Here is a 27,816-nt window from a genome sequence, read left to right on the forward strand (position 1 = left end):
GTTCTAGACTTTTAGAACTGATGATGGAGCAGAACTCCAAAACGTTTTCTATGAAGATTATATGAATTTCTGCTAAATTTTCTTTCCTTTTAAGTTTCTAGTAAATTTGCGATTCCACCAAACGAGTGATATTAGGAGCCAGTTGATTCCATTCAGAGCTTGAAACACGGTAATTAATTTGGCCAGACTACACTTTATTGGGTAACAGATTTCATTTAGGAACTGGAAGCTTGATTTCTTTTTAGGAGCCATATATATCTGCCATTTATCAACAAGTTTACACACGCAAGCGAGAATATTTTCAGGTGATAACCAGCACACAGATTTGCAAGAGCTGAGGTCTTCGTGGGGAAAATTTATGAATTCACACAACTCCCTACATCCATTACTCCACCTTTGAAATGGTCAATGTGGCTAATCACAGTTCAGTTTTTAATAGAACTATGATCTTGAGAGAAGCAAGTAGCGTCTTGGAGGCAGGAACCTCAATTGCATCTTAGTGTTAGTTATAATAGCTTAGGCAGGCATATCTATAGTACTATTTTTAGCCTGCAAAAAATATCGTTCCCATCATTGACAGTTATAATGCATGGTCATGTTATTACTACAATTTTCGCTAGAATGATATACAAACATCTGACGTTTATTCATGATCTTGATGGGTTTAGTATATATGTTATTCGAGGATTAACCTAAATAGGCCACACCTGTGTGAATAAAAAAATTTCCAAAGTAAAATACGAAAGAATATTTAAGTAAAGAACGGGAATTTTTCAGCTTCGCGAACACAAAAAACTAGAAACATCTGAAATGTAGGTAATGTTTGGCAGTAATTAAGAGAATGTTGGTAATCTGAAGACGTGTTTCCGCAAACTAACGTAAAAAAGGACAGAACACGATTGCAGTAAGTGCGAAACTGTACAATAAAAGCGGAAAGTGCTTCTTTATAGTGGCTCAGATCTAGGTTTATTTGAACAGTTGTCTTCAAAATCAATTCGAAGCCCGACTTAATTCCTTGTCCGTACTCTGTCGTGACGGACGAGAAGAAAAGTGGGAGGTAGAGAAGTGAGTAGAGTATATATAGGTGATAAATTAGCGTTAAGAGGCATACAAGTCAGAGAAGTGGAGTGCTATCGTAGAGTAGCAGAGTGACCATTTGTTTATCTCTGGATTCGAGCCCTATGTCACATGAGTTTGGGGATTAAGCCTAGATGAATTTTCTAACGCTGTTCTTGACGCTTGATTTAACCAGCGTCTTCACTATACATTAACATCAGGCCAGGGCTCAAAATTCCTGCTCATTTTCTCCACAAAAATTAATTATTAAAATTTTCACTTTGTTCGCTAAATTTGACGCTAGTCTTGGCAAAGAATAAATGTTTGATGGAACTAATTGAATTCAGCGCTCAATTTCTTGAGTGGTAGTTGCAATTATTTATTGTCTGAAAAGCATTCCGGCTAGCTGACATCAATCCTAAAACAGATGTCGGGACACGGCGTCCGGGGCAGCGGATGTGCCAAAAGGTTGAAAGAAAAATTAAAATTCATGAACGTTTAACGGAAATAAATTTGAGAGCAAAAACATTCGGATAAATTCGCAATTTTAAAGTTTAATTTAGGCATAAATTCCCCTGATCTTAAATAGTTTGATGCAGTCATTAAGCGGTCACACGGGTCGTGACTTAATCTAACGTACGGTCTAACATCGCTGGTCACCAACATCGGTGACCATGGCGATGGAATTTATCCGAAATATTCGGATAAATTCGCAATTTTAAAGTTTAATTTAGGCATAAATTCCCCTGATCTTAAATAGTTTGATGCAGTCATTAAGCGGTCACACGGGTCGTGACTTAATCTAGCGTACGGTCTAACATCGCTGGTCACCAACATCGGTGACCATGGCGATGGAATTTATCCGAAATATTCGGATAAATTCGCAATTTTAAAGTTTAATTTAGGCATAAATTCCCCTGATCTTAAATAGTTTGATGCAGTCATTAAGCGGTCACACGGGTCGTGACTTAATCTAGCGTACGGTCTAACATCGCTGGTCACCAACATCGGTTCCTCTTCAACCACCATTTCGAGCTACTTTCCCCGGTGTTGACCCTGTGACTAGCGTTTATGACCACATTCGTCGCATTATCCATACATGGCTGCGTCCGCGTTTTGCCGGTTCAGCTCGGCTAGTGCACCGCCTGCATAGGCAACTTATCTCCTGGAACTGTTTCTTCTCCTAAGTCTACCCTCTAACTGTACAAAGCTGTTCATTCGTAATAGACGTACTTTCATTTTTTGACGATTTGCCATTAATTAAAATTTTATTCATTGTCTGATCTCGTTCCCAAATAGTTTCTTTATTACATGATAGTTTCTGATTGATAAAGAAAAGTTAAAATTTATAATTGATAGGTTCTTACTTCTGATGCCAGTAAAGATCCGCAATATCGGCAATTTTTGTTTTTTGCAAGTGAGTCGCACAGCAGCGTTCTTTGCGGATTGCAGTTTATTGAGTGCCGTGATCGGAAGTCCGTAGAGCAAGGCATTACCATAGTCTAATCTGTTCAGAAAGAGCACCACCACATGGGCTTCAAGGACCGGCCTCGAGAGACAGGGCTGACGTTACGTATTTGTCGCAGAGCGCTAAAAGAAGCGGTGGTGACTTTAGCAATGTGATTGTTCATAGAAAGTTCCGAGTCCAGCAGAATGCCGAGGTTGTGAACCGAATACGCAGGTACCACGACCTCGTTTGCCCATGCGAACGGCATTGGCCGAAAGCTGATGATGGCGCCGAACAGTGACAAACCAAATAAAGTCTGCTTTTGATGCATTAATCTGGAGCCGATTGGAGCTCATCCAGTCATGAGAGGGCTTCAATGCAGACAGATATCCGGTCCTGCAACGCTGCAGCGTCAGCCGTTGCTCAGTAGCCATAAATTTGGGTATCGTCGGCGAAAATATGCAGATTCAAACAATGTGAATTAATTACGTGCAAAACGTCGACAATATTTAATAGGTAGAGGATAGGGCCAAAAACTTATCCTGTGGTACGCCGGAAGTGACCAACGATAGCTTAGAAGATGAGCAGAAATGAACGACATAATGAAGCAATGAAAGCGAAAAAGGTATCTGGTTTAAGATTGATCCCAGCGAGAAAAAAAAAAATCTTCACCGAAAAAAATATTGTGGGGATGTCTCTACTTGAATCCACCAGGAAAATAAAATAATAAATAATACCCTTTAAACCATTAACACAACATGATTTGAAGCATTATTTGAGGGTATTGAAAGTTCCTGCAGTCAGAGATATTTTCATGAGGGATACACTGCCTAGGTCACCTTATAAAACGGAGCGAGGAATTTTGAATCTTGATGTGAAAGAGGGAACTGGAAAGCATTGGACTTGTTTTTATAAAGAAAATGATACATGTTATTACTTTGATAGTTATGGTTTGACATGTCCCAACGAGTTTAAAACTTACATGAAAAATGTAACATTTTTTGGTCCGCCTATAAAATAAAAAAATGGGTGATGTAATTTGTGGACATTTATGTTTAGAAATATTAAAACGACTGGAGTATGGAAGATTTAATTCCATCCTTTAGATCTCTATAAGAATGGGTATTAACATTTCTTTATTTTATTTTTTCATAAAAGGACAAGTATTAATATCTATGCAAATAATTTGAATCTTTCATCAGCTTGCAAAGATGTCGAGGAAGAACCAATTGAGATGAAGAAGAATCAATTAATACAAACCTGAGAGAAGACTTACGAGTTAAGTTTTCTAATGCTGATTTAGGATTAACATTTTTAGAGTCTGCACTTGAAGATAATATAAAATTTTAGAGTCCAGGATCGATTCTTTTGAAGAAAAACTAATCAAACAATTTGATGAGAAAATTGGCAGTTTGCAGTCAGCTTTCGATGGCAAAGTCAAGAATTTGGAATTGCATTTTGAAGAAAAACTAATCTGGCGATGACAGAGCGAGTTAGCGCTCGATGACAAAGCAAAAAATATAGAAATGGGTTTTTGGGATAAAGTAATAAAAAAATTTGAGGAGAAATTAAATAGTCGGCAGGTAAAGCTCGATGATAAAGCTAGGAATTGCATATTGCAATTCAACCATTAAAATTTAACATTCAATACGAGATAAATTGGGCTAAAATATTGTTGAATTCCAAGAATTCAGAGTTTGAGAGATCGAGTATCTAAGACTCGCTTAAATGCCCTACATATATAAAAAATATAATTCTCATGAATGTATAATAGAGATGAAGCTTCATTTCAAATTAAATTTCACCTCTTACACGATTTTGCGAAATTAAAGCAAAATGGGAAGCTACAAGAGTCACATGACAATAAATAATTATAATATTGCATTAATTTAAAATCGTACGAAGTACTGAGAATGCACGAAGCAGCAAATAATTGCGAGCAGTATTGTCGACTATACATACCGATAAAATTTATGCCACATTAAAGAGTGAAAACGTAACGAACGATGATTTAGGCACTAAAATTTTTTTTCATCACCGTGTTATTCTAATATCTAGGTAACACCAAATAATTAATTTCCGCCTATGTTTCTTTTTGCAACAATATCATATTCAACTGTGCTTTGTTGATTTACAAATGTCTTATAAGATTTTGAATGCAATATTTCATGTGTTTCCTCGATATTTTTCTACCAATTTGTCAAAACTCAATTGCATTAACTATACAAGTAATGAATTGATATGTTGAAATATCCAAATGATTTCAAATGGTAGATTTAATCTTTGAAAGTAGATTAAACTGTAACAATTGCTCATTGTAACAGTCATGAGTTTATGTAACATCAGTGCATCAAAGATCACGTGCATTTCACAGAGTTCAACGTCCGAAAAATGCTGGCGCTAGATTCATCGAAGCCAGTATGATTATATTTTTCTCTCTGATTGGACGAGAAATATTTTAACAATTTTCATTCTTCCCAATGATGCCAATACTTTGTATTGAGTTCATAATATTCTTATGAGGATGCGATGTATTTACATTTGCTTGCTATTATACTTTTGCAATAATTGCACTATTATTAAGTGCATTTTCGTGAAAAATACTATTATGTGCATTTTAATATGGAAAAGGCGAATATTTTGAGTTAAATATAAATGTATTTGAGATTATGATGAATGTATTAAGTTATAAATTAACTTTTCTATCACTTTATCACATTGTGTGAAATTTTTTTATTAAGATAATGCCGACTAATGATCTCATAATTTACCGCAATTCACCGAAAATCTTTTTGCTTTAACCTCATAGAATTCAATGACGATAAAAGCAATATTTGCTGAGCTTCCTCAACGTCCGTTCGAAAATCGCGTCGTAAGCAAAATGACTTCACGCTCAGTGATGGAATTTAATGAGATCTTTATTTAGACAATCGATCTAATTAAAAGATATAGCAATAATGCGGTCCATGCAGTTCATTCTTGATGAGACTTGCCAAAGCAAGAGATATTATATTGCGACATTATCAGACAGAGGTGATTAAATATTTGTCATTGAGATCATTCAAGTGTGACGAACCGAATGTAAAATTTGACTAATTTACTGTTCAAGTAACTAATTGCTCATGTATGTATCTACATTTTGCCACTTATTCGAACGGTGTTTGAAAATTTATGAGATGTTGTTTGTTCAAATATTATATTATATTTGGATTAAGCGCTGCGAATGACAAATGGTTTGATATAATAACTGTGTTTACCACTTGAATGTAATATTTCATACGTCTGAAATTTACATGTTGACGTCATTTGAATGCAGAATGCTTTTTTAAAACGGGTTTATTTTACTGTATTAAACCGTAAATGATTTACAGCTAATTTTGCAGCGTTTACACGATAAACAATAATACATGCTTTGTACTTCATAATTTGAGTTGCATTTTAATTTCAAATTAATTATTATTTCGCGATTTAATGAAAGCAAACCAATAATAAATGTGTTATATATGTGTTACATTAATGTATCTAATTAAAGTGACTCGGTGTTACCGAATGAATCAATCCTAGTATGTGGATCTAATTTTCATTGTCATTTTAAATGTTTCCCTAGAGGTAAAGATTTGATTATGTACATTTCTTCCATTACCCTGTGAACGATATAATCCGTAATATTTCGTGTTATAATTCTAATTCAAGATTCATGATGCTCTCATTATTTTCCTATTCGAAGATATGGATTCTAATAGCATTCCCGTAACCTGTATTCATTTTGTAATTTTTACGGTGTAAATTGTAAGAACCATTTTCTCTAGAGAGAGAGGAAATGAATGATCAAGATAGGAGGAATCTAAAATCATAACCAACCTTTAACCGCATTGATGGCGTATGAATTTAATGATTCATAACTTTGTTCACAAGCAAACCTATAGTTAGCTATGAGTCCAGTGTCACCGAGAGCTCGCCTTAGACGCTGAGTTGGCAGATTAATTAGCTTATGTGTCACATGGACAAGAACGCGATGAACGGAGGAACGTATCTTTAAATACCACAAGGTTTTTTCAAGATTCCCAGTTGGGATTTCTTTCAAATTACATTGGAGATGCACTTATTCTTTTCTTTTAAAAGTGCCATACTCCGTTTTTTATACTGTATCCTTATATTACTGCTACAACCTTCATTACTGAATACTTGAGGTATGAGATATGACTCTGACCGGAGATTTCGAACAAATATGTTTTCTTGATTTTGTGTCCATACGATCGGGACGATCTTCCAGAAAGAGGGGAATTGTCCGGTTTCATCTGGCGTCTCATTATAATCATTATAATTATATTATATGATTAGATCATATGTAATTGGGACGTAATATTCACGTGACCTGATAGAGATTGATGGAAAAGGACTAGACATGAATCAGCATCTGGAAGATATCACGTGATAGATCACACGATCAAGACCTTAGTTGTGGGCGGAAGCCGATGTCTATATAGGGCAGGGAACCTTGGTAAGGTCCGTATATTAGTTGATAAGCGCTTCGCGATGTAACGCGTCGCGGATGAGTTCTCCGATCTTACGGTCGACGTCGTAACCTCTACCTGCAAATCTTAACGCTTGTATTACCACCCAGTATATCAAGATATATTATCTAGAAAGCTGTGTCTTACTTATCCTTCACGAATATAGTCATGTATCCCGATTCTCAGGTAGCGCTTAATAAATGATCACGGACACTACATCTCCAAGCAAAATTTGCCACTGATTAAACGTCCAAATTTACCACTGGACTAATGCTTGATGTAATTCTGCGATGAACGGCAGGCATTATCTTATCATTAACTTTCGAATTGTCTCCATAGAAGATATGTTGAAGATATGTAAATTTTTTTTAGCTTATGAAAGACTTGCTTTGAGCATAAAGAATGTTTCAATCCCCAACCGACCTGAATTTCTAGGAGAGCTGCTAAGCTTAGCCTACCGTCATGTATATGGTTTCAGGTCATACAAAATTTTTTGTTCTGTATTTAAACCCCGTGACACCCTTTTATTTAAAGATTTGGCCAAAATTAGAGACCTGATCATTTGTAGACCTGATAGAGGCAGGGGGTTGTATTGGTCGATCGTAGCCGGTACAACAGTTGCCTTACTAAATTTATTATCGATCCTTCTAACTTCGTTGAAATTACAGACCCAATTTCTAAAACAATTTTGAAAATTGGAGACAAAATTAATAACTTCTTGAGAAAACTTGAAGATTCTTCTGCCTTTTCACCGGAAACTTATTCTAAATTTTACACCTCTGGTTTATGTCCTGGTATTTTATATGGTTCGCCCAAAATTCATAAGTGCGATTTTGCCTCTAAGTTTCAATTCCGGCCAATTTTTCCGGCCTAGCAATTCCGGCCTAGTTAAACTTGCTAAGTTTTTGGTACCGGTTTTAAACTGTCTCACGACTAATAAATAACTATACTGTAGACAATTCTTATACGTTTGTGGAGCGCCTGAAGGATTTTACCAACGTTCAGGACCTAACTATGGCCTCTTTTGACATGGAAAATTTATTCACTAATGTGCCTCTTCATGAAACCATAGATATATGCCTGAATTCTTCGTTTAAGGATGTAAATGATTTCGTTACAGGTTTGAAACGTAATTTTCAAAATCTCTTGAAAATATCTGTTTTAAACTCTTTTTTCATATTTGCTAAAAAGTTGTACCAACAGATTGACGGTTTGGGCATGGGTCTTCCGCTCGGTCCAACCTTTGCGAATATTTTTATGTGTTTTCACGAGGTTTCCTGGCTGTCCAATTGCCCTCTTGATTTTAAGCCAATATTCTACAACAGATACGTTGATGACACTTTTTTACTTTTCAAGCATCCCTGTAACGTTAAACTCTTTTTCGATTACCTAAATTCGCAACATAAATCCATCAAATTTACTATGGAACTGGAATCTAACAATACCCTGTCCTTCCTCGACTGCAATATTACTAAATCTAATGGCCGTTTTCAAACTTCTGTATTCCGAAAATCGACGTTCACAGGTCTCAGTACCAGCTTTTTTAGCTTTTGCTCGTTTCGATTCAAGATTAATGCAATTCAAATACTTTTACATCGGGGCTTTCGTATTTGTTCTACTTACAATATTTTGCACGCTGAATTTGAATTTCTACGCAATATCTTTTCGCTTAATGGATTTCCGACTAATCTGGTATTTACCCAAAATAAAGAAATTCATGTTTAAGCGGTACAATGAGGTTGCTGTAATGGTATAGACTCCAGTTATAAAGAATATATATTAATCGAAATTGTTAAAGTAAAAACTTATTAGGATTTTTTTAATACTCAATTATTCAAATTATTTTCAGTCATAGCAAATTCTTTAATACAGGATTATCACGCTCATATTTTCGTAGAAAGTGCACTTTGCGTTTTGTGGGGTTCTGCACCTGTGTGCGATAGTTCTCGCGTCGTTTATAGTTTTTCAAAAAAGGAGAGATACGAGCGGGAGAAGAGATAGCATCGAGAGAGAGAAGAGATCATCAGACGTGAGAGGTTGGAAGGGAAGTTGTGCCAATTTTTCCCATCTCGAATTGTGAAGTCCATTCGTTTATGGATACTACCCGATTGAAGTACTGAATAGTTGAAACAATAATCGCCAACATCCACCTCATGCCATCTGGTTGGTGTAGTGATAATGATGCATTGCGCATAACATCGTTCTATTATCTCTAAATTTGTTTGTTATCTGCAACCCGCCAGCAAGAGAATCCTGAAAACAGTCAGCAAAAGAATCAGTTGTGCTGGAATTAATACACTAACAATAGTGCCAGCGAACAGTTTCCCAGGAGACAAGTTAGTAAAGGAATCTCTGGCATTCCCTGGACTTCAACCATGGTTGCAGAGACGGCGTAGAGACGTAACACGTACGTCATTGAACGTTGGTACGTTATTCGTCGAAAGTTTTTTAGGAGTTATAACGATCTTGTATTAGGGTTCAAATGTACGATTCAGGTTAGCCCATTTATTTATCTTAACGGAAAACGATCCGTGCAAATTAGGATGTGTTTTTTGCCAAATTTTTTCCATTAAAATATTAACTTCAGATTCTTCCACTGTGCACCTCATATTACTAGCTAATTTACAACGCAGTGTACAGTAGACTTCCGCGATTACGGTCAGTACATGGTACTGGTTCCCCGCTACATGTATTTAATGGTGCCGTGACCAGGATGTAAATTGCCTCTAACTAAGTTAAGTAACTCTAACAGACCCGAGCGCGACGGTAGGGATGTTGTTTATTGCTCCTTTCCATATTTCGGTCCTGCATCCGAAGCTATGCCAAGGGAGCTAAAACTTTTGTTTTCGAAGTATTTCACAAATGTTAATCTTCGTATCACATTGGTCAACCATTTTAAAATCGGTTCTTTTTTAGCTACAAAGATACTCTCCCTATGCATATGCGATCGTCCCTAGTTTATAAATATAGTTGTGCACGGTGTGCATCTGCGTACGTCGGGATGACGTCTCGCAATCTTTATTCTAGGGTCGCAGAACATAGGGGCAGGAGTTGTAGAACTGGTAAGTGGTAACTTCCTGTCGCGCCTACCTCATTCGGCTGCATGTACGGGCTCACGCCGAGCAGTGCGATGTTCCAGTTTCTGACAGTGACTTCAAAGTTTTAGCTTCCAGTTCCGGTGTTTCTGATTTGCGCATTTTAGAATCATTGTATATTTTTAGACAGAGGCCTAGTTTGAATTTAGCTTTTAGCTCTTACCCGCTTGAAATTGTAAATAGATAGGTTTTACAGCTTAGGGTTTTTGTTGTAATTTTGACTGTACTAATTACTGATTTATCTGTGTTCTAAAATTTTCGAACTGACGATTGAGCTGGACTCCGAAACGTTTTCTTTAAAGATACTAATGAAATTTTGTGGAGTTTTCTTTGCTTTTAAGTTTTTAGTGAATTTGCGATTCAAGCAAGCCAGTGACATTATTACGAAGATATGTTGATAACGCATAGGAAAGTTCAAATGGCTGTTCGTTTGTTCATACTAAATGCAGTAATGGACATCCTTCACAATTTTCACATTTTTTTTTACTCAATTGCAATTGCCTTAAACCGCATTTTTTCAATACATAAATAAAAAGTTTATTACTATACCTGAATAAATAGAGGAAAGACTTGTGTAGAGCACTGGGGAGCCGTCGCTCCAGCTGAACTTGCCATCAGAAGCCGTAACTTTCAGTCCAATGTGATAAAAACCGTAGTAATCTGTAAAAGAGTAATAGTTGTCAGAGAGAACTGCTTGAACTTGGTTAGAACCATTTTTCGATAAATGTCAGGAACACAAACACGTAATACGATAAATGGATATGCACAATTTATCCATCATAAGTTGACTACTTGAAATATAAACGTCCACTCAGTGTTTGAGATTCGCGTTGCGATCCAGAGGCCAGATAATAGCACAGTCTTCGATGTAGGTATCTGATCTAGTTTTCTCCGCTTCTTAACGTATGAGCCTCTGACTCTGTAATGTGACAAGACTCGGACGCAAATACTTGCGTTCAGTCACACTAACTCTGTGACATGAAGAGGCCGACTTATTTTGTTTCCATCATTCCCTCTCAAAAATCTAATTTAAATCAAATCGTTCCAGAAATTTACTGTGAAAGTACGACATTAACTATTTTCTTGATCGAAAATAAACCCATAACCCTATATTATTAGAGTACCTACAGCGGTAGAATGGCAACATCATAAAATCGCTGACTGACCGATTATATAAAATAACATCACATCGACAATAATTACTATTTCACAGCACTATTCTCGAACATAGGGAACCATTCAGCAACACCGTCTACTATAATTTACTTTTGGATGACATCCTTCATAATAACTTACTGAAAGTTGGGCCCAGCGAAACAAACTAAACGCCCCATAATAGTTAGGAATTAATAACATTAGTTAATAAAAAAATAATTGCACGACCACGATCTGAATATTATCCCGATAAAAACCATCTGAGCGTATTGAATATAAAGACAGTCTTAAGATGCTCAAAGGCGAGTGGAATGAATGGTATAATTTTAGAAATTATTACACCGGGAAACTATCAAGATCATACAATCGTAGAAGTAGTGGATATCGTTAGACACGAGGAATAATTCAAGAGCAGGTAATCTTTTCAAGAAAATGCGCATAATGATAGATGATAAAATTAAGGAGTCTATCCTAAGTTTACGAATATATGCTCGTATCTCTTCAACCGGTAGATGCGTGTTGCATCATATTATTAGTATTAGATGGCAGAATTAGCTTGTTTGAAGAAGGGCGGTTAGTGACCGAAGAATTCAATAATAATAATATAATAATAATAATATTAATAATAATAATAGCGGTTTCAGCGTTAATTAGGCCGTAGGCCTGTCGCCGATTCTTAACATCGCAGAACATTCATAGCTTGATGCGGTCTCGAACTCGCAACTCACTGCTACAATTCTGCTGTGCTTAACCGCCCGGCCTCCTCGCCGATTCTGACCAGAAACTGGCGCACAGAGCTGGGATCGAATTAACCCGCGCCTCTCTGCGCCAATCTTGGTAATCTGAACTTTTAAACACTGGGCCACCCTGCCAAATGTCCTAATTTTTTTCATGGTCGAACCTTCAGAAGACGTAGGTTAATCGAAATGCAGGCTTAGGAAGTAATCTAAATTCAAATAAAGTAATCCGTAACGATCAAAATCTCATCACTCAATGAGTCTCGTAACTTGATAGTAAATGATTGTTGCATTCGAATCGTTGTTCATAAATTTGAATTACATCCTAAAACCTGCATTGTGATCAACCAACGTCTTATGAAGGTTCGACACCGAAAAAATTTCAAATAATGAATTTTCAGGTCGTTAACAGCCCTTGTTCAATCAAATAATTATACATGACCCTAGATTTGTATGTGGTCGCACTTCTGAATGCGATGAGTGTGAATATCAAATGCTGGCAAGCTGCCAGCATTTGTCTTTGTGTGTGCAGTGCCACTAATAAATAGTAGATATTAATGAGAAGTGGTACAGACTGGCCAGAAAGAGGAAAGATAAATTAGAAATAGACAGAAAAATGTAACTCAGTACTCACTGCTGAGAGTGACAGAGAGCGCATTCTCTCGTCCGTCCGTGACGTGAGGTTCCGGCGGACAGACAGACGGACATGTCGAGCACAATAGCGCATTTTTTCCATAAAGGAGAAAATGCTCTAAAAACGGGACAATCGGCTTCCGCTTAAATAACTTTGGGTGCTATGTAAAGAGAGGTGATTTGTGGATAATGATTGAATTATCTCCACCATAAACCTATTCAAGTACTACCAATACGACGATGAGGTGTATTTTCAATCCACAATTATTCATCCGTTTCCCATTTTTTAAATTTATTTAGTTTAATTTAATATTTTATTCCTGTTCGAAAGAGAAAATATGACGATAGTGATAACGGTGATGACCATGAGCATGAATTATTGTGAGATCAAGGGAAGACTTACCATTTAAATGACTATAGAGGAAGTTATTTTCGTCTGCCGATAAGATGGACGTAAGGTGGCCACCAAATTCTTGGCATTTAGCCGATGCGTCTTCGTAGTTCAGTGTAGGAAATTCCTCCTTATGCTGACTGTCATAATAGCAATAACCGCCGTAAAACTCCCAGCCAGGATCACAGCCAACAGCATGAGCTGGGAATATTTTAAATTATTGATCATTATCTTCAGACAAAAATTTGTTCACAAAATATCAATAAATTTAAAGTATCATTGAAAATACTGAAATTTACCCATTTTACATATTAACTATTTTCTGATAAATGATAATAAATGATAATACTTATTATCATTTATTTCAGATAATCTTAAACACGACTTGATTCAAATAAAGTAACGCACTTGCACTTACATTAAATCCTCTGCAGTTGAGGGATTTTGATGAGAGACAATGAATGTATTCGACTTATTTTGGGCAGGAAATGTACAGAAGTGCAAATCCTAATATCGATTATTTTCCGGTGGTCAGCAAGAGGAGTGAAAATAATTTCTGGAAAACAATCTAATAAAAGATGTAACCTCGTGTTTGGTCAAATCATCCTCCTTCATATGCGGTTAGTAGTTGTCTGGCCAAATTATCGTTCAATGAAATCATAACAGCACATAGGCATATCTGGATAGACCAAAATACAAATAGTTGTAATACGTAATGTCATGCTTAAATGATATCATATGATTCAAGAGGCAGAGACTTGAGGGAATTTGTATGTTTGATAAGTGAAGGTGGGCCTAATTTTTTACTTACCTCTTCAGACGAGTGCGACTTCCTGCCTAGCTGAGTTATCCTTCCCCGAGTCAATGGAATTTCATACGAGTAAATGGAATTTCAATTCGACACAGTGAACAAAAATCGTTGAATTATGATGTTAATTACCGGAGACGTGAATGAATCTTGACTTGCATTACCCTCATTGACCGTGTTCGAGATTGGAGCAAATATCTCGCTGAGAAGGCAGTTAAATTGATCGAATAGCCACTGAATTTCAGCTAATTGCACCGATTGGTCCTTGTAAAGAAAGGTATTGCAGTGCGATTGGTGATTAATTGATTGAGCATCGCTCTATTTATTTTGTTAATATATTGCATTTGATAAGAATGTGTTGGGAACTGTTTTCAAGGACCCTTGATGCGCTCCTATCGACTGCAATATTTATGTTGAGCCATGCAATAAGCGTATATAAATTCGATTTGTACCAGTGACTTCAATATTCTTACTTGGGAAAAACTCGCAAGCGAAGTGATGCGAGCCGTTACAAGGATAGTTGTCGATGTAACCGTAATTGGAGCTTTCCGGATTTGAATCAGTCAGGGCGCACAGCTCGGTGTCGTTGTGGTCCGGCTGTCCAGGCCTCCAGTTGATGTAGTCGTCAGCCGAGCCATCCGTCCATTTCCAGGCCTCGCCCTCCTCGAACCGCAGTCCCAGCCACGTCAGATCGATCGAGTCGTTGATCAAACCTTGGATTTGATACATTCAAGAAACTGTATCCCGATCAACTAACTTGCTGTTGAAATGGAGCTAATTTGATACGTACATATTAAAATTACATTTATATCGATCGCAACCAAACCTTCAAAGAATAAGGATTAGTATCAGGGCAACCGTTTTCCTTCCCAAGTTCGTTTTTTATACTTCAGTGTGAAATTTTACTTTCATTATCATGAAAGTTTGTAAATTTCCTTCATTCGACAGATTGTTTTTTATACATGTACTGGTAATTATTTTCAACATTGTCATATTATGAGCGAGACAAATCTAGCGCAAATGCCTGAAAAAAATTATCTCTTCTGCCACCAATTTGTTGCTTTAGATGCAACACTCAAGATAAAATAATAAAAATTTAAAAGGCCAGGGAATATGACCTACGGCAACCTCATCTTGCGCGTAATGGACACCACAACAACATCCATCACCTTGTACGTAATGGACATTGCGACAACCTCACCTTGCACGTATGACGGGATGCTCATTTCGTGGTATATTTTTTTTTGTTTACTTGTACGTTCTATTAATCCTGTGCTAGGTTAGTGACTAGTAAATTGTTGTAACATTTATTTTGTGACTGAAATAAGGAACCTCATGTAACTGTGATATTATTATTTTGTTAACTAAAGGGTTTAATTTATGGCTAATTAATGTGTAAACGAATATTTATTTCGTGACCGTAATATGGAATCTTGTCAAGCTGTGGTGTTTGTAGGATTTAGCGTCTTGGAACGAGACAAGGTGTAGCTCCAACGTGATTGGTCGAGCTGCTCCTAACCTCGTTATAACGCGCGCTAGGCAGTCGTGAACGATGGAGAGTTTGGTCTCTTTGGAATTAGTTTAAGATTATTAGATTTTTGACTGTGATTAGATTGCCAAATGATTACAAATATGTTGACTTTATTGTATTATATTATACTATCTATTTTTTTGCACTTAGGAAGGGTTACAGTCTGTTTTGTACATTGCAAACAGTTGTTGAAGTAAGCTCATTTTGGCTGGGTTACCCCCTCGTTGTGTGCACTCGGAAGTAGTGTGTGCTCAGTGGTGCTGGGTTGGGGTGACACGGTTTCGACTCGAATCAGGCAGAGCCAAATTTGGGCTTCCATGAATAAACTCCACCGCAGTTCTGGGCATAACTCTTAATGAGTTCTACTAACGGACTAACAACGGCATAGGTGGAGTTCATGGATAGTTCCAGGTTTTGGCTGCGTTGGGCGGTTAACAGCCGTTCAAATCGCAACCTCGAGGTAGAGGCTAATAACCTCTGCACGACAACCTCACCTTGCACGTAATCAACCTCCGCCTGGGAATGCCAGCTCAGTAGTGTCGCATCTCCCTCCACTTCCCTGCACTTGTCGAGCGCAATGTCCCATGTCTCGCTGATCGTGCTGATGTAATAACATTTGTTGTCATGCAGCGACCAGCCTTCAGGGCACGTCTCTGGGGAAGAATTCACTGTTTGAGAACTCAAAAGGAACAGTCACGCAGTGAAAAAATAAGGCCTGATGATACTCGCAATCTCATTTATGGGATATAGATTTTAATTTGAAGCTATTTCATTTTAAAGCTAACGTTATTACGCTAACGAACACAGCAAAAAAAAATACTATAGTGAGTGCTTAAATGCTGAAGTGATGCTATCGAGAAGAAAAGATTGCAGCTATATAATCAACTCTACAGCTGGTAACAAAATTATTCATACAACTCATTATTTTCAATGTTATCTCGAATAGCTCAAAAATTTATGGATGTATGAACCTAAGATTTAATTGAACTAATCAGTAATGTAAAATTTCCCAAAACCTTCAAATACAATTATTCGTACAGTTGGAAAATACCCACATAGTAGCAATATTAATAATCAAAAGCATGTCCTTTCAACTCAATAATCTCCTGCAGTCTCTTTCTATAGTTTTGATGAGGTTCGCAGGAGTGTCCGGTTGGATATCATTCCATTCTGCAATTGCGACATGTTTCGACTTCGGGCAGTTCGTGGGAGCCCGATTATTGATATTAATTTTGAATTCTTGCCGTAAGTTCTCAATCCGGTTCAAGTCGGGGCTATTTGCTGGCCATGGAAGAACAGTAATCTTCGTTTTATTAAGCCAAGTGCTCGTAGCTCTCAACATATGCTTCAAATCATTCATCTTGCTGAATGAGCCATCGTCGTCCAAGATCAAATTCAGAGCGGATGTTTGCATGTACAACTTCAAATCGATGTAAAAACATCTGAGTTAATTATTCTATCAATTGGAACTAACTTCCCGATGTCACCTAAAGGAAAAACAACCCCCAAAACATATTTGACCAGCCTCCATGCTTGATTTTTGGTATTGTGGTCTTCGGAAGGAAAGCTTCTCTTCTTTCTGACGAATCTTCTTCGTGTAATGTCCATATAACTAAATTTTTGTTCCGTAACACCATAATACTTCGTTTAAAAAGCCTTCCACTTAAGATCTTGCGAATGTCACACGAGCAGCAATAAGACCTCGTGTGTAAAGTAGTACACGTCGAGGTCTGCGTCCATGCAGACAATTCTTGTTGAGACAACGCTGTATGGTACGCTGACTCAGTCATGTTCCTTCAGTGGCTAATCTATTGGCAATGTTCTGCAACACCACTCTTGGATTCATGTGTATCTCACGACATGAATGAACTGACGTCCAGCTCATATCTTGCATAATATAGAAGATATTTTGATTATCAATTCGACAGCGTAATATAACTCACTGAATTGTGTTTTACAAACGAAGCGATCTTCGCTATCGCAGGGCATGTCGTTCCATTGCCCTTGGCCTCCCCCTGCATATGAGAGCATCATCTGAGCGAGGAAAAAAAAACGAAATATTATAATATAATTCAAATCTGGCTCTAGAGTCTGTAGATATGTTAATAAGCAGGCACACGAGGCAACTTTTTCATAGCTTTTAAACGTAACATTTGTAAAGAAGCTTACTTGTTGGTAGTACTGACCTGAAGTGTTGCTTCGGGTGCTGTACCACTATATATAGCGCGTGGTACAATTATATGCATGATATGCACCCCGTAAACAAATCTTGCGTAGATATTGGGCCATTAATCATGATTTTTTTATTTCGAGCATTCAATATTGATTAGAGCAATCAGATTTCGCAGCCTTCCAATAATTTTAAAAGGCAAATACGGAATTCGAGTAAAGAAATTGACTTTTTTGGAGCGAGGGTAGCATACCTCTACACAGTCCTCCAGTCCAAATTGGTTGTTAGGTTCCCCGGGATACCAGTTTGTGTAGGTGATCAAGTCCCCATTCACCCACGATGTATAAGATCCATTGTCCAGGGCGATGAGGCCAATCCAAGTATTTTTATAACCGTCTTGAATGGAATCTAAAGAGCAGGCAAATTTGGATATTAGTGCACGTAAAAATGGCGGTCGAAATTCTAAATTTTTACTTGAGAATTTACTACGTTCTGAAAAACCTCTTCCCTTCTATTAACATTGAATAAGCACAAATTTTTACGAACTCCTCTATTTATTCACCACCTATACTCTCAATATTATCAGTCCTTCCATGACCGAAGTAAGAGCTTCAATTGGACAGCCTTTAGTGTGTTTCCACACTTATACTCGTATATGAGAAACGTTAATCCCATAAAAGGCAAAAAAAATTTTTCGTAATTTAAACTCTTCAGTTTCATGATCACTTAGGTAACCCTAATCGTCTCGGATACAAGTTACAAACTTATGCCAAAGTGATACCTCCTAGTTATTTTTTCATTCGAAATACGATGACATCCTTTTGCTAGGAATTGAAATACAATCCAAATCTGTCTTCAAACGCACAATTGACAATTTAAACACTCAACGCGGTATAGGTACTTTTTGAAGGTGCGAGTGAGTCAACCAATCAGAGCGTTGCAATGCACCACTGCAGCAATGACCGATTGATTCCCAACGGAATCTTCAAAGCAAATTTTTAGAACTAATCAGCATATTCATAATCAACTGGCCGAAAACATTAAGCGTAACCCGTCCAAATGATTGGAGACCACTAACACACCTCACTTGAGGAGTATTTTGGCAGACCAGCCTGCAAGATTTGTTTTTATCATTGCATGCAGTCAATTAGAAATACGCAGAGTTCGTTTTCGCATGTCCGTAAACATTAATTTTCTACTTTTTTCTTCATTTTGTGCATTTTGAATTTTTGCAACACTGCTTTCGATTTTATCGTCAATACCATTATCGCCTGCGAAGCCCTATTTGTTAATTCAACATTGTTACAATAGTATTTTTTCATTATACAAATAGAATCTCATTCTCAATACAAAAAGTTTGCACACATGAGCAAAAGTTATTGACAGTAGTATATGATATTAAATCCTTGACTTGTAAAAAATAATACATTATATGCAACTAAAATTTTCATCTTACAGAAGCTGCAATCCTGCAAACATTATGGTTTCGATAAAGTGAATATCGAAATATAACATTCACTCTTTATCTTATAACATACTATATAAACGCTAAAAAATCACGATAATTTTCAAAGCGTCCTCGTTTTTCTTCAAGTACACATCAGAAGTCTCAGAAACCAGAAACAAAATAAATATAGATCAAACTGCCAGTAAGCTAGATTTCAACTTGATCCGCTGATTCGATTCAAATTATAATATTGCTAGTAAAATATTTGAGTAATATCTTTAATTTGATATATTTATAATGCAACACCACGAGAAAAAAATTTTTGTAAATAAGTAAAGAATGGTACAACTAGAATGAAAAAATTATTTCTTACCCAATGTATCAGTTACCAGTCGTTTCAATATTTTTGTGTCATAAACACATCTCGATCTGCTTTTGACTGAACGAGTTAGCACAAATTTTTTTAATGTCGGCATGATTTATAAACAGTACCGTATTCTGGTGCCAATCGTAATCCAGGCCAGTCAACTTTTACAACTTTTATAGAAATACTACATATTATTTATACATCTATTGGCAAAAAGTGAAAACTGGATTCTCTGGAATACTAAGACTACTATTATTCGAGCATTACTTCACAATTTCTTACCCAAAATAAATTTGTTCTCATCTTCACTCATGATGGAAGTGAGTGAGCTACCATACATGTCAGCACAAGAACCTCTGGCGTCTGACCAATCCTTTAGCTCCGATGGGGAGGATATGTAGTAGCAGAACTCGTTGAAAAACTTCCAACCAGCGGGGCACTCTGCAATATAAAACCACACATGTTGATGTGTGAAAATATGATTTACTGGTATTTATATGAAAGCTCATGCAACAGCTGGAAAATTTATAATGATGAATATGAAAATTTTAAGTCATTTTTACTCACCTGATAGAATTGGCGGAGGAGTTGGTGACTTGTAGTCAAGTCCTGAAAAATATATAGATTAAAAATCCACAGCATAATAAATGCTGTACAAATGGAGGCTTGACTTTATAACTTTTTCGTTTGTATAATAGATTTGATATTTTGTTTGATTCAAAGGCTAGCTTCTTTGTTTGCAGGGCAAATTTCCTTAAATGAGAGGGAAGTCTACCATGAAATGATATTTAATTTGATATTTCTGCAATACAGTAGACAGAGCCGAGATCAACAAAGATCATGCAAAAATAGTGTAGGATACATCTGATTCACATTTTATAAGGATGGGCCAAGAAACTAATGAATACTTAGCTTCAAGGCACCTTGAAATTTTGGTTCAAAATATGATATGTTTTCTGATGAGGAGTTCAAAGTCTGTTTCCGTTTTGAGTCACGATATTAATTGTCTGACATCACAATTCCATAATTGCTAGTTATCCATGATCAAATTGAATTGTTTTCCAATGATAGAACAAGATTCACGAACACTCTCCTGGGCAATTAATGAATACGATTTGGGAAGTCTTATCAGCACTTTGAATTCCACGAAATGTTAATGCACATCTATCGAATTAATTTATTTACATGTATTGAGGAACTAATTCATATATATATATATATTTGCAAAACATTCTTTGAATATTCAAATTCTCTCCAGAAATATTTTTTGACAGTCTCCTAATAAAACTTTTTAATCTGAAACATATATCGGCGAGTAACTTATAAAAATTTCAAATGTTTGAAGCGGTACAAGATTTCAAAATTCACAACAACATTTAAAATACGCGGCTCACCTTTCTTTTCGCAAACGAACGGCAATCTGAGCGTGCAGTCGCAATCATTCCATTTGTATGTCCCATCGTTTAACATTTCTGAACAGAATGAATCGTGATATTCGTTAATTGGGATGTACATATAGATAGTAAAAATGCGTGAAGGATATGAAAGTCAAGCTGATGAACAATTTTCAGCTCCTGGGAATCTGAACAGTTGAATTACACGCAACCCGAAAAGAAATTGGAAAAGTAATAGCGGTTCTAGGGTTGATTAGGTTGCTACACTAGGCGATTCCTAACATCACAGAACATTCACGGCTTGTTGCGGTCTCGAACACACAACTCACTGCTTCAATTTTGCGTTGCCTAACCGCCTGGCATCCTCGCCGATTCTGACCAGAATTATCGCACAGAGCCTGGATCAAACCCGCACCTCTCTGCTCTAATCCTGGTACTCCGAACTGTAGTCACTGGGCCACACCAAATCGATTCAAGCATCGACCATAAAAGACGAGTAAAAAATAACTATTTTTTCCAGTTCATGATTTTATTGACTCGGGTTCTGGGAATGTTTTCTCCTTAAACCTGCAGGCTCCAATTAAAAGGAGTTGTTCTGGGGCCATATCTTTCAAAACTCGCTAAGTGAACGTAAGTCTTACGTTCTATTTTTCTTGTCTATGTTTAGTGGATTTGGCTTAAAAGGCCGTCAATGATTGGCGGATGAACTTACGATCTCTTAACTTTTTTTAAAAGTATAGGCCCTGGTCAATAATAAACCAGGATATAGAAGGAGTTAGTCCAGAGAGTGAAGATGCACCGCTGAATTTGGATCTTTCGGCCAGGAGCAGTTCTAAAAGCGAATAAGTTATCATCACAGAGCAGCATGTTCAAATGTTTTAGAAATAGAAATGTTTTAGAAAAGTTAGAAATAGACAAAATAAAAAGAATAAAATCTGGCTAGTTGTTTATGAGCCGAAAATGTCTTCAAGTATAGGTGGGGAATTTGCTTGCTAGTTAACTCAGCTATTTCATGCTGCGATATCAATGTTAGACAACACATGGCGTCATTTGCGTTAGAAAGTGCATCAGGTCCATGCAGACTTAATATTTAGTTAAAAGAAAGCTTTCGCCAACGGACCATCAATGATATTTAGTGTCCTTTACATGTGAAACTATATCGATATCACATTTAATAGCTTACCAACATTAGGCATCGTAAGGATTCATGCTTAATAATGCATCACCGTTGCTAAAATTCTATTATGTGTAACGAGTATCAAGTTCATTTACCTGTGCAAGAATCGTAGTAATATCCATTGGGTTCACCGTCAGCGTAATTAAGGATCGCCACAGGCTCTCCATCAGTCCAGTAGAGGGAAGTGTAATCGTTCTTGAGCCCAATGTACACACCATGGTCTTGTACGCGTGCCCGAGCCACCATTCCTAGGGCAGGAAATGAATATAAACGAGTGTGATCAAATTTCCACCAATAAATTAATTAATTTTGACACTTTCGTGCTTAACATTGTCTGCCGTATCTAGTATTTAGAACGTATTATGAACGTAAATTCCGTAACAGCTCAATATATCTCATGTTCGAAACGTGCGATGATTATGCCACAGCTTCATTGTAGTGTTGATAGAACGGAGTAGAATTAAAATTCTAACTAGGTATTGAATACGGTAAATAAGTACAAACGAAAATTTCACGGCACGCTTGCAATAGTCGACACAGACCTGAATAGGTGACGGAGATAACCCAGGACATATTTTTTTCAGGCGAGGGTTACTGACAAAATATAAAATGCTACCTAAACATAAATTAGATAAGATTTAAAAGTCATCGGAACAAACTCTAAAAAACTAACAAACTCTCTATCCCGTGTTTAGCTTCATTGTTCACATCGCCAGTGGGACCGTAGCTTCCTTCTCAAACTCGCGACAGCTTCAAGGCGTGCATATATAGCCTTTTGTATGTTAGATGATTCAGGGCTGAATTGACATCTTTTATTGGAACCATATCAAAAATTTAAAACAAATCGAAATCATTCAAAAAGACGGCGTTAAATATCATAAATAAATATCAATATAAGGTTGAAGCTTTGCGATAATTTCGAGTTGTAATCTAATGTAGCGAATTAATAGTCCTTAAGATATAGATGGACAAAATGCGGTAGCTTAAAGTGACATCAACGCAAAGAATAAAATTTCTTAGGCATCGACAGAACTTATATTAACGTTTGTATCATTCATAGGATCAATATTTTGCCTAAACATTAGAATATGCGCCGTGCTTTCTTCCCACTTCTGATCGTATAGCGAATAAAATAAATTCAATTTATTGCCGCACTACCTTCTAGTAATCAAAGAATTGGTGTCGTGTGGATAGATACGAACCGATAGATAAACTTCGAAAACTATCTTAATAGAAATGTAGAATTCCATGATATGATGATGTGTAGATATTTGTCTTTAGTATCGCCAATGAGAAATCTTCGCATTTGTGACAGCGACACAGTAAGGAATTTTTATAATCGTTCATTATGATTTGCAAGGTCCTAACTCTTCAGTTAAACCAGTTAAACTTCATTTGGATTTCTTGGATAATTTTAATGATAAAAACTTGTAACTTTTAATGAAAATTGCGTGGTGTGATCCAATCATTATTAAAAACTTATTACAATTAACTCGTTATATTTCAACTCATGGTGAGGAAAAATATCCTGGAGCAGAATTATCAAAACATGGCCAAAGCACACATACTTTTTTCTTATACCTATGGGCCCAAGAAGTTACGTAATGGGTAAGTTCACCTAATTTTGGCATTATCAAAAAATTCGTACGCAAGACTTATCTAAAATTTTATTATCTAAACCACATGACTGAACAACCAATCAGAGGCTCGTGTACATCCACAGTTTAAATTTTGAGTCCGATGCGTTCCAGCTACTGTGATTTCCCAATTTTTTTCCGTTATAAAGGATTCCAGACTTTTCTAATTAGCAACTACTAAAGTCTAAGGATAATATTCAGAGAAATCTTAGCAGCTAAATACAAAATACAATCACAATAACGAAAAAAGATAGAAATTCAGAAAAGTAATGGCCCTCACGAACTTGCGCGTATTACACAAATTCTTCCTCTTCCTCCTCACCATAAAATGCACCTCATAACTCGCATTTGTTGCCACATTTGTTGCCACAATTTACCTCCAATACGCGCCCCATCAGGAGCATCTGTTACCAAATACATGGATACTTCAATGAGGTGTGTACACGTTGCGCGCAGACGTCAATAATAAAGACTTGGAAGCTTCATAATTGCGTGTATTTCTTCATAAAGCATTGAATTAACGAGGAAATTATCATTGTCGCATATCATTGATTTATTGATTATTCAGTGGGTTGACGGAGTGCTGCGCTTTGTACAATTCATTTCGTAAGCTGCTTTCGTTCAAACATATGGGCCGAGGCGATGAGTTGCACTGAAGAATTGCTCAACAGCTCAGCAGGGGTCAGGCCAGGCAAATGAGCTAGCAGTGTCTCTACCCAATAGCGTTGACTGACTGAGGACCGGAACTCTGAGATTGTAACTGGCAACGGAACTGTGATCGTGCTTCGTTATGCTCTTTTCATGTGATGAAAGTTGTTTCGGCGATTTGGCACGTGGTACAGAGTGGTGACGTAGCTTGACGAATCAGGTAGAGGGCTTTGTTGAGTGGGGCTGATCTGAAATGAGGGCGAGCAACAAGAGTCTTAAATCGGCGAGACAGTAGTGTGCGAATAGACCATATACGAGCAGAGAGATTGGACATATTTAAGGCAAATTGACCACGTATAGAGATCCACTTCGACTTCCAAAACTGCCAGACATTGTAGTGAAACATGGATTTTAGTTCTGCCACATCAACGTATAAGATCAACCGGGATTCTCTCCAATGTGGCTGCCTTCCTAGCGACTTCATCCGCGCGGCTTCGTTTCCCGGCACGCCGAATGGAACTTAACTGCTCCCGCTGGTATTTGGGATAGGAGGTTGTGGATTGGGCAATGAGGTGCGTGTAGCAAGTTTGAAGAGGTTGAGAAAGCAGCTGCAGGGACGATGCGATAGGCTGTCGGTGCAGATGACGCTTGCCAAGTTGCGGTTTGCGGTGTGGAAGGTCATTGCTTGAAAGATGCCATAAAGTTCTGCTGAAATAATTGAGAGCCGTAGGTCCAGTCGCCAGCCCTCTGCTTGGGAGGACTGACGAAATTACCATTTCCATGCCCACCCAACGTGGAGGGCCCATCAAGAGTGAACCACCGCCTATGAATATTGTGCGGAAGCCTAGAAATCATATGGCCAGAAGTTCGCCAAATAACTGCGCTGCTGCCCCTTCCACTCCCCGGCTGAGTTGACTGGGGAAGTCGAGATGGATCTGATTGGTCAGCGCGTGCCACGGTGGAAGGTCTGTGGTCAATGGGACGGGTGATGATGGCGGAAGTACAATATGGTAGCGGGCCAGTGCATGCAGCGCCCTCGAGATTGGAGAGAGATAATAAGTTCGGGTGCGTAAAGGAGCAATATTGAGGTACCGGTCACGGCGGTAGAGTGAATGCATAAGGTAGACTGTTGGGCGATGATGAAGGTGAAGGTAGTAGTAGATCGTACATTGATGGCGGTGAGAGTCCGGAGAGAGCAGCTAAGCTCCGCAGTGCAGAGCTGGAAGAGGTGTCGACCTCCCGTTCCTACAAACAGACTCGCGGCAGCGGACGTCGAGGTGTCAGTATCAGTGTAGACGAGAATGCTGATGGGTAAACTGCCAAGCCATATGTCGGTGCACCCTCAGATGTAGGTTTGGTAAAAGCGGAGGACCACCCGTTTTCAGATCCGTTCAGTGCTCTGAGGATGTTTGACGTTTCTGACAACATGTCAGATTCAGAAGACTATCTACGTGGACTCTCCAAGTGAAGGTGGGAGAATCCAGCATGAGGCCTAAGAGGTGGTGATGGCAGATATTTGGGATTGGCATGCCAGAGATGTGTAGAGAAGGCAGAGGATGTATTTTCCGTTTTCGGTGATCGTTTTCGGTGAATACTTGGAGTGCTGACTTTGAAGGATTTAGGGTGAGGGACCAAAAGTCAACCCAGATTTGAAAGTCGTCTATCGCCCTCTGAAGTCTGTCACCTGCGGCAGCCAAAGTTTGTTTGTCACCGCGAACATAGTAGTATAGTCTGCGTAAATAGCTTTACGTTTGGCGTCGAAGGATAATCTCTAAGGAGTACATTGAACAGTGTAGTGGCGCTAGTATAGCACCTCGAGGGACACACGACTAACTAGGGTGTGTTTGTAATGACTTTCCAGGCAGGGATACATAAAAGGATCAGTTAAGCTCGTCATGAATTTCCGAATCCAGCGCAGCATGCGATTCCTGCTTCGTCGATTCTGCATCTATAAGTACTCAGGAAAACATCTGATTGGTCCAAGCAGTATTGGCTTTATTAACTTGCGTTTTAATACGCTCTGACAATTTCAACTCCATATCGAAATAAACTTCCAAATCTTTATCCAAGGTCAAATTTCCAATGATCACTCTTTCGCTGCAACCATATCTTCTCATAGTGTAAGCTTGCTGTTCAATGTTAATTCTTACCGAAGTACAGCATGAAAACGCAGCTGCCTCACATCAGCTCAAACAACTAGACTATCAGATCATCTTGCAATTGTCCTTCTTTCAACGCTCCCTCGACAGTATTATAAACTCTTGTGTCATTAGCTCGCGGACGTGCTATTTTATTGCACTACACTCTCAGCATGAAATGTTATTTGGTGCGCGTATTTTATTTTAATCTTGTTCAACGTCTATGAATGAATTGTTTTTTTTTTTTTCAAATAATTATGAAATTTTTTTTCGATTATACCACCAAAACCTAATAGGCTGGTATCTTTCTCATCGAGAACAGCTCGTGATGTTGAGTATGAGTTGTTTGGTTAACCTCTCAAAACAAAATTGAGTGATGCTACCAACATGCCAAGGGGGTTTTGAAATACGAAATGTTTGAGCTAAAATAATGAAAAAGCAGTTCTAGGCAATATTCGTCGAGTTTACTAAGTCCGACCTTAGAGCCAGGAAGTTGAACTTTATTGCAAGAATGGCATCAATCCTTTGAGTGAAACTAAATTCAGCAATGAAAAAGAATACATTATATGGTTTACTCTAAAACATGAATCATTGATGAGAAGCAATTAACAAAGAATGAGTTTGTTATCAAACGACAACATGATGAATTTAAATAAAAATCTGAGTTATCCTTTGGTTTTCGCGGTGCTGCAACTGCGACAGGTTCAAGAATTTTCCAGTAGTAGAGATAAGAAGGTATCGCCATGGGAATGAGCCTCTCTCTATCGTGAACCAACGCTGAACATTTATCATACGGAGCATATTATGTATGAACATTTAATGTACATGAAGGTTTGTCATACGGAACAAATTTTGGACATGTAAGAACAACCAATGAGTTTTTTTAGAAATATCATGATCAATAACAGGACTTGTGTCTCTAAAATCGACCATCTTCCTTCACAAAAAAAGGTCAGCACAATTATTCCTTCATCGCCTTATTTAACTCAAATTGTAGCTGCCGTACCCTGATTCATTGCTGGAGCGTTTGAAAAACATCGCTTGAACGATGGCCTGTAATGACTAATCAAATACTTTAATTGCACGTTTCAGCATCTAACGCTCCTGGTACTCTAAATACCGTTGTCTCGCAATGAAGCTATTTACGCCAAATAAATTAATTCAAAGAGAGATTTTTAAGAGAAAAAACATGTCCAGCTTGTCGACATTTTTTGTCGAAATGGAAGGTTGCTAGGAGAGCCAGCTGTCCTAGCATCACTTTCGAAGATGTTACATTTGCACATGAAATATGGAAGACTAACTTAATTAGCAATCATCGTATTGTTGTGATAAGGTGATCACGTTTTGGAACTTCCAATTTTTCTTCTATGCATGATAATTAAATCCTGAATTATTTCATTTTCTGTATTTGGTTTCGATCAAGGGATTAAAGACATATTAATAATTTATTTTATTGCACTAGCTACTAGTG

At 37.6% G+C, this 27,816-nt stretch overlaps 1 protein-coding gene across 1 annotated transcript in view; it reads right to left on the minus strand.

Moving 5' to 3' along the window:
* The window catches only part of LOC108666795 (macrophage mannose receptor 1), a gene marked incomplete at its 5' end in the record, with an annotated part of 79,894 nt that overhangs the window by 39,171 nt on the left and 12,907 nt on the right, over positions 1 to 27,816 (minus strand). Inside the window, 10 exons of the mRNA XM_018153720.2 lie at positions 10,662 to 10,772; positions 13,041 to 13,229; positions 14,310 to 14,549; positions 15,862 to 16,020; positions 17,311 to 17,401; positions 17,791 to 17,945; positions 19,634 to 19,792; positions 19,919 to 19,960; positions 20,746 to 20,823; positions 22,018 to 22,170. Of these exons, the coding sequence (XP_018009209.1) occupies positions 10,662 to 10,772; positions 13,041 to 13,229; positions 14,310 to 14,549; positions 15,862 to 16,020; positions 17,311 to 17,401; positions 17,791 to 17,945; positions 19,634 to 19,792; positions 19,919 to 19,960; positions 20,746 to 20,823; positions 22,018 to 22,170 (1,377 nt within the window). The remainder of the gene's footprint in view (positions 1 to 10,661; positions 10,773 to 13,040; positions 13,230 to 14,309; positions 14,550 to 15,861; positions 16,021 to 17,310; positions 17,402 to 17,790; positions 17,946 to 19,633; positions 19,793 to 19,918; positions 19,961 to 20,745; positions 20,824 to 22,017; positions 22,171 to 27,816) is intronic.

Source organism: Hyalella azteca, unplaced genomic scaffold (genome assembly GCF_000764305.2).
Source record: "Hyalella azteca isolate HAZT.00-mixed unplaced genomic scaffold, Hazt_2.0.2 contig9811, whole genome shotgun sequence".
NCBI classification, from domain to species: domain Eukaryota; kingdom Metazoa; phylum Arthropoda; class Malacostraca; order Amphipoda; family Hyalellidae; genus Hyalella; species Hyalella azteca.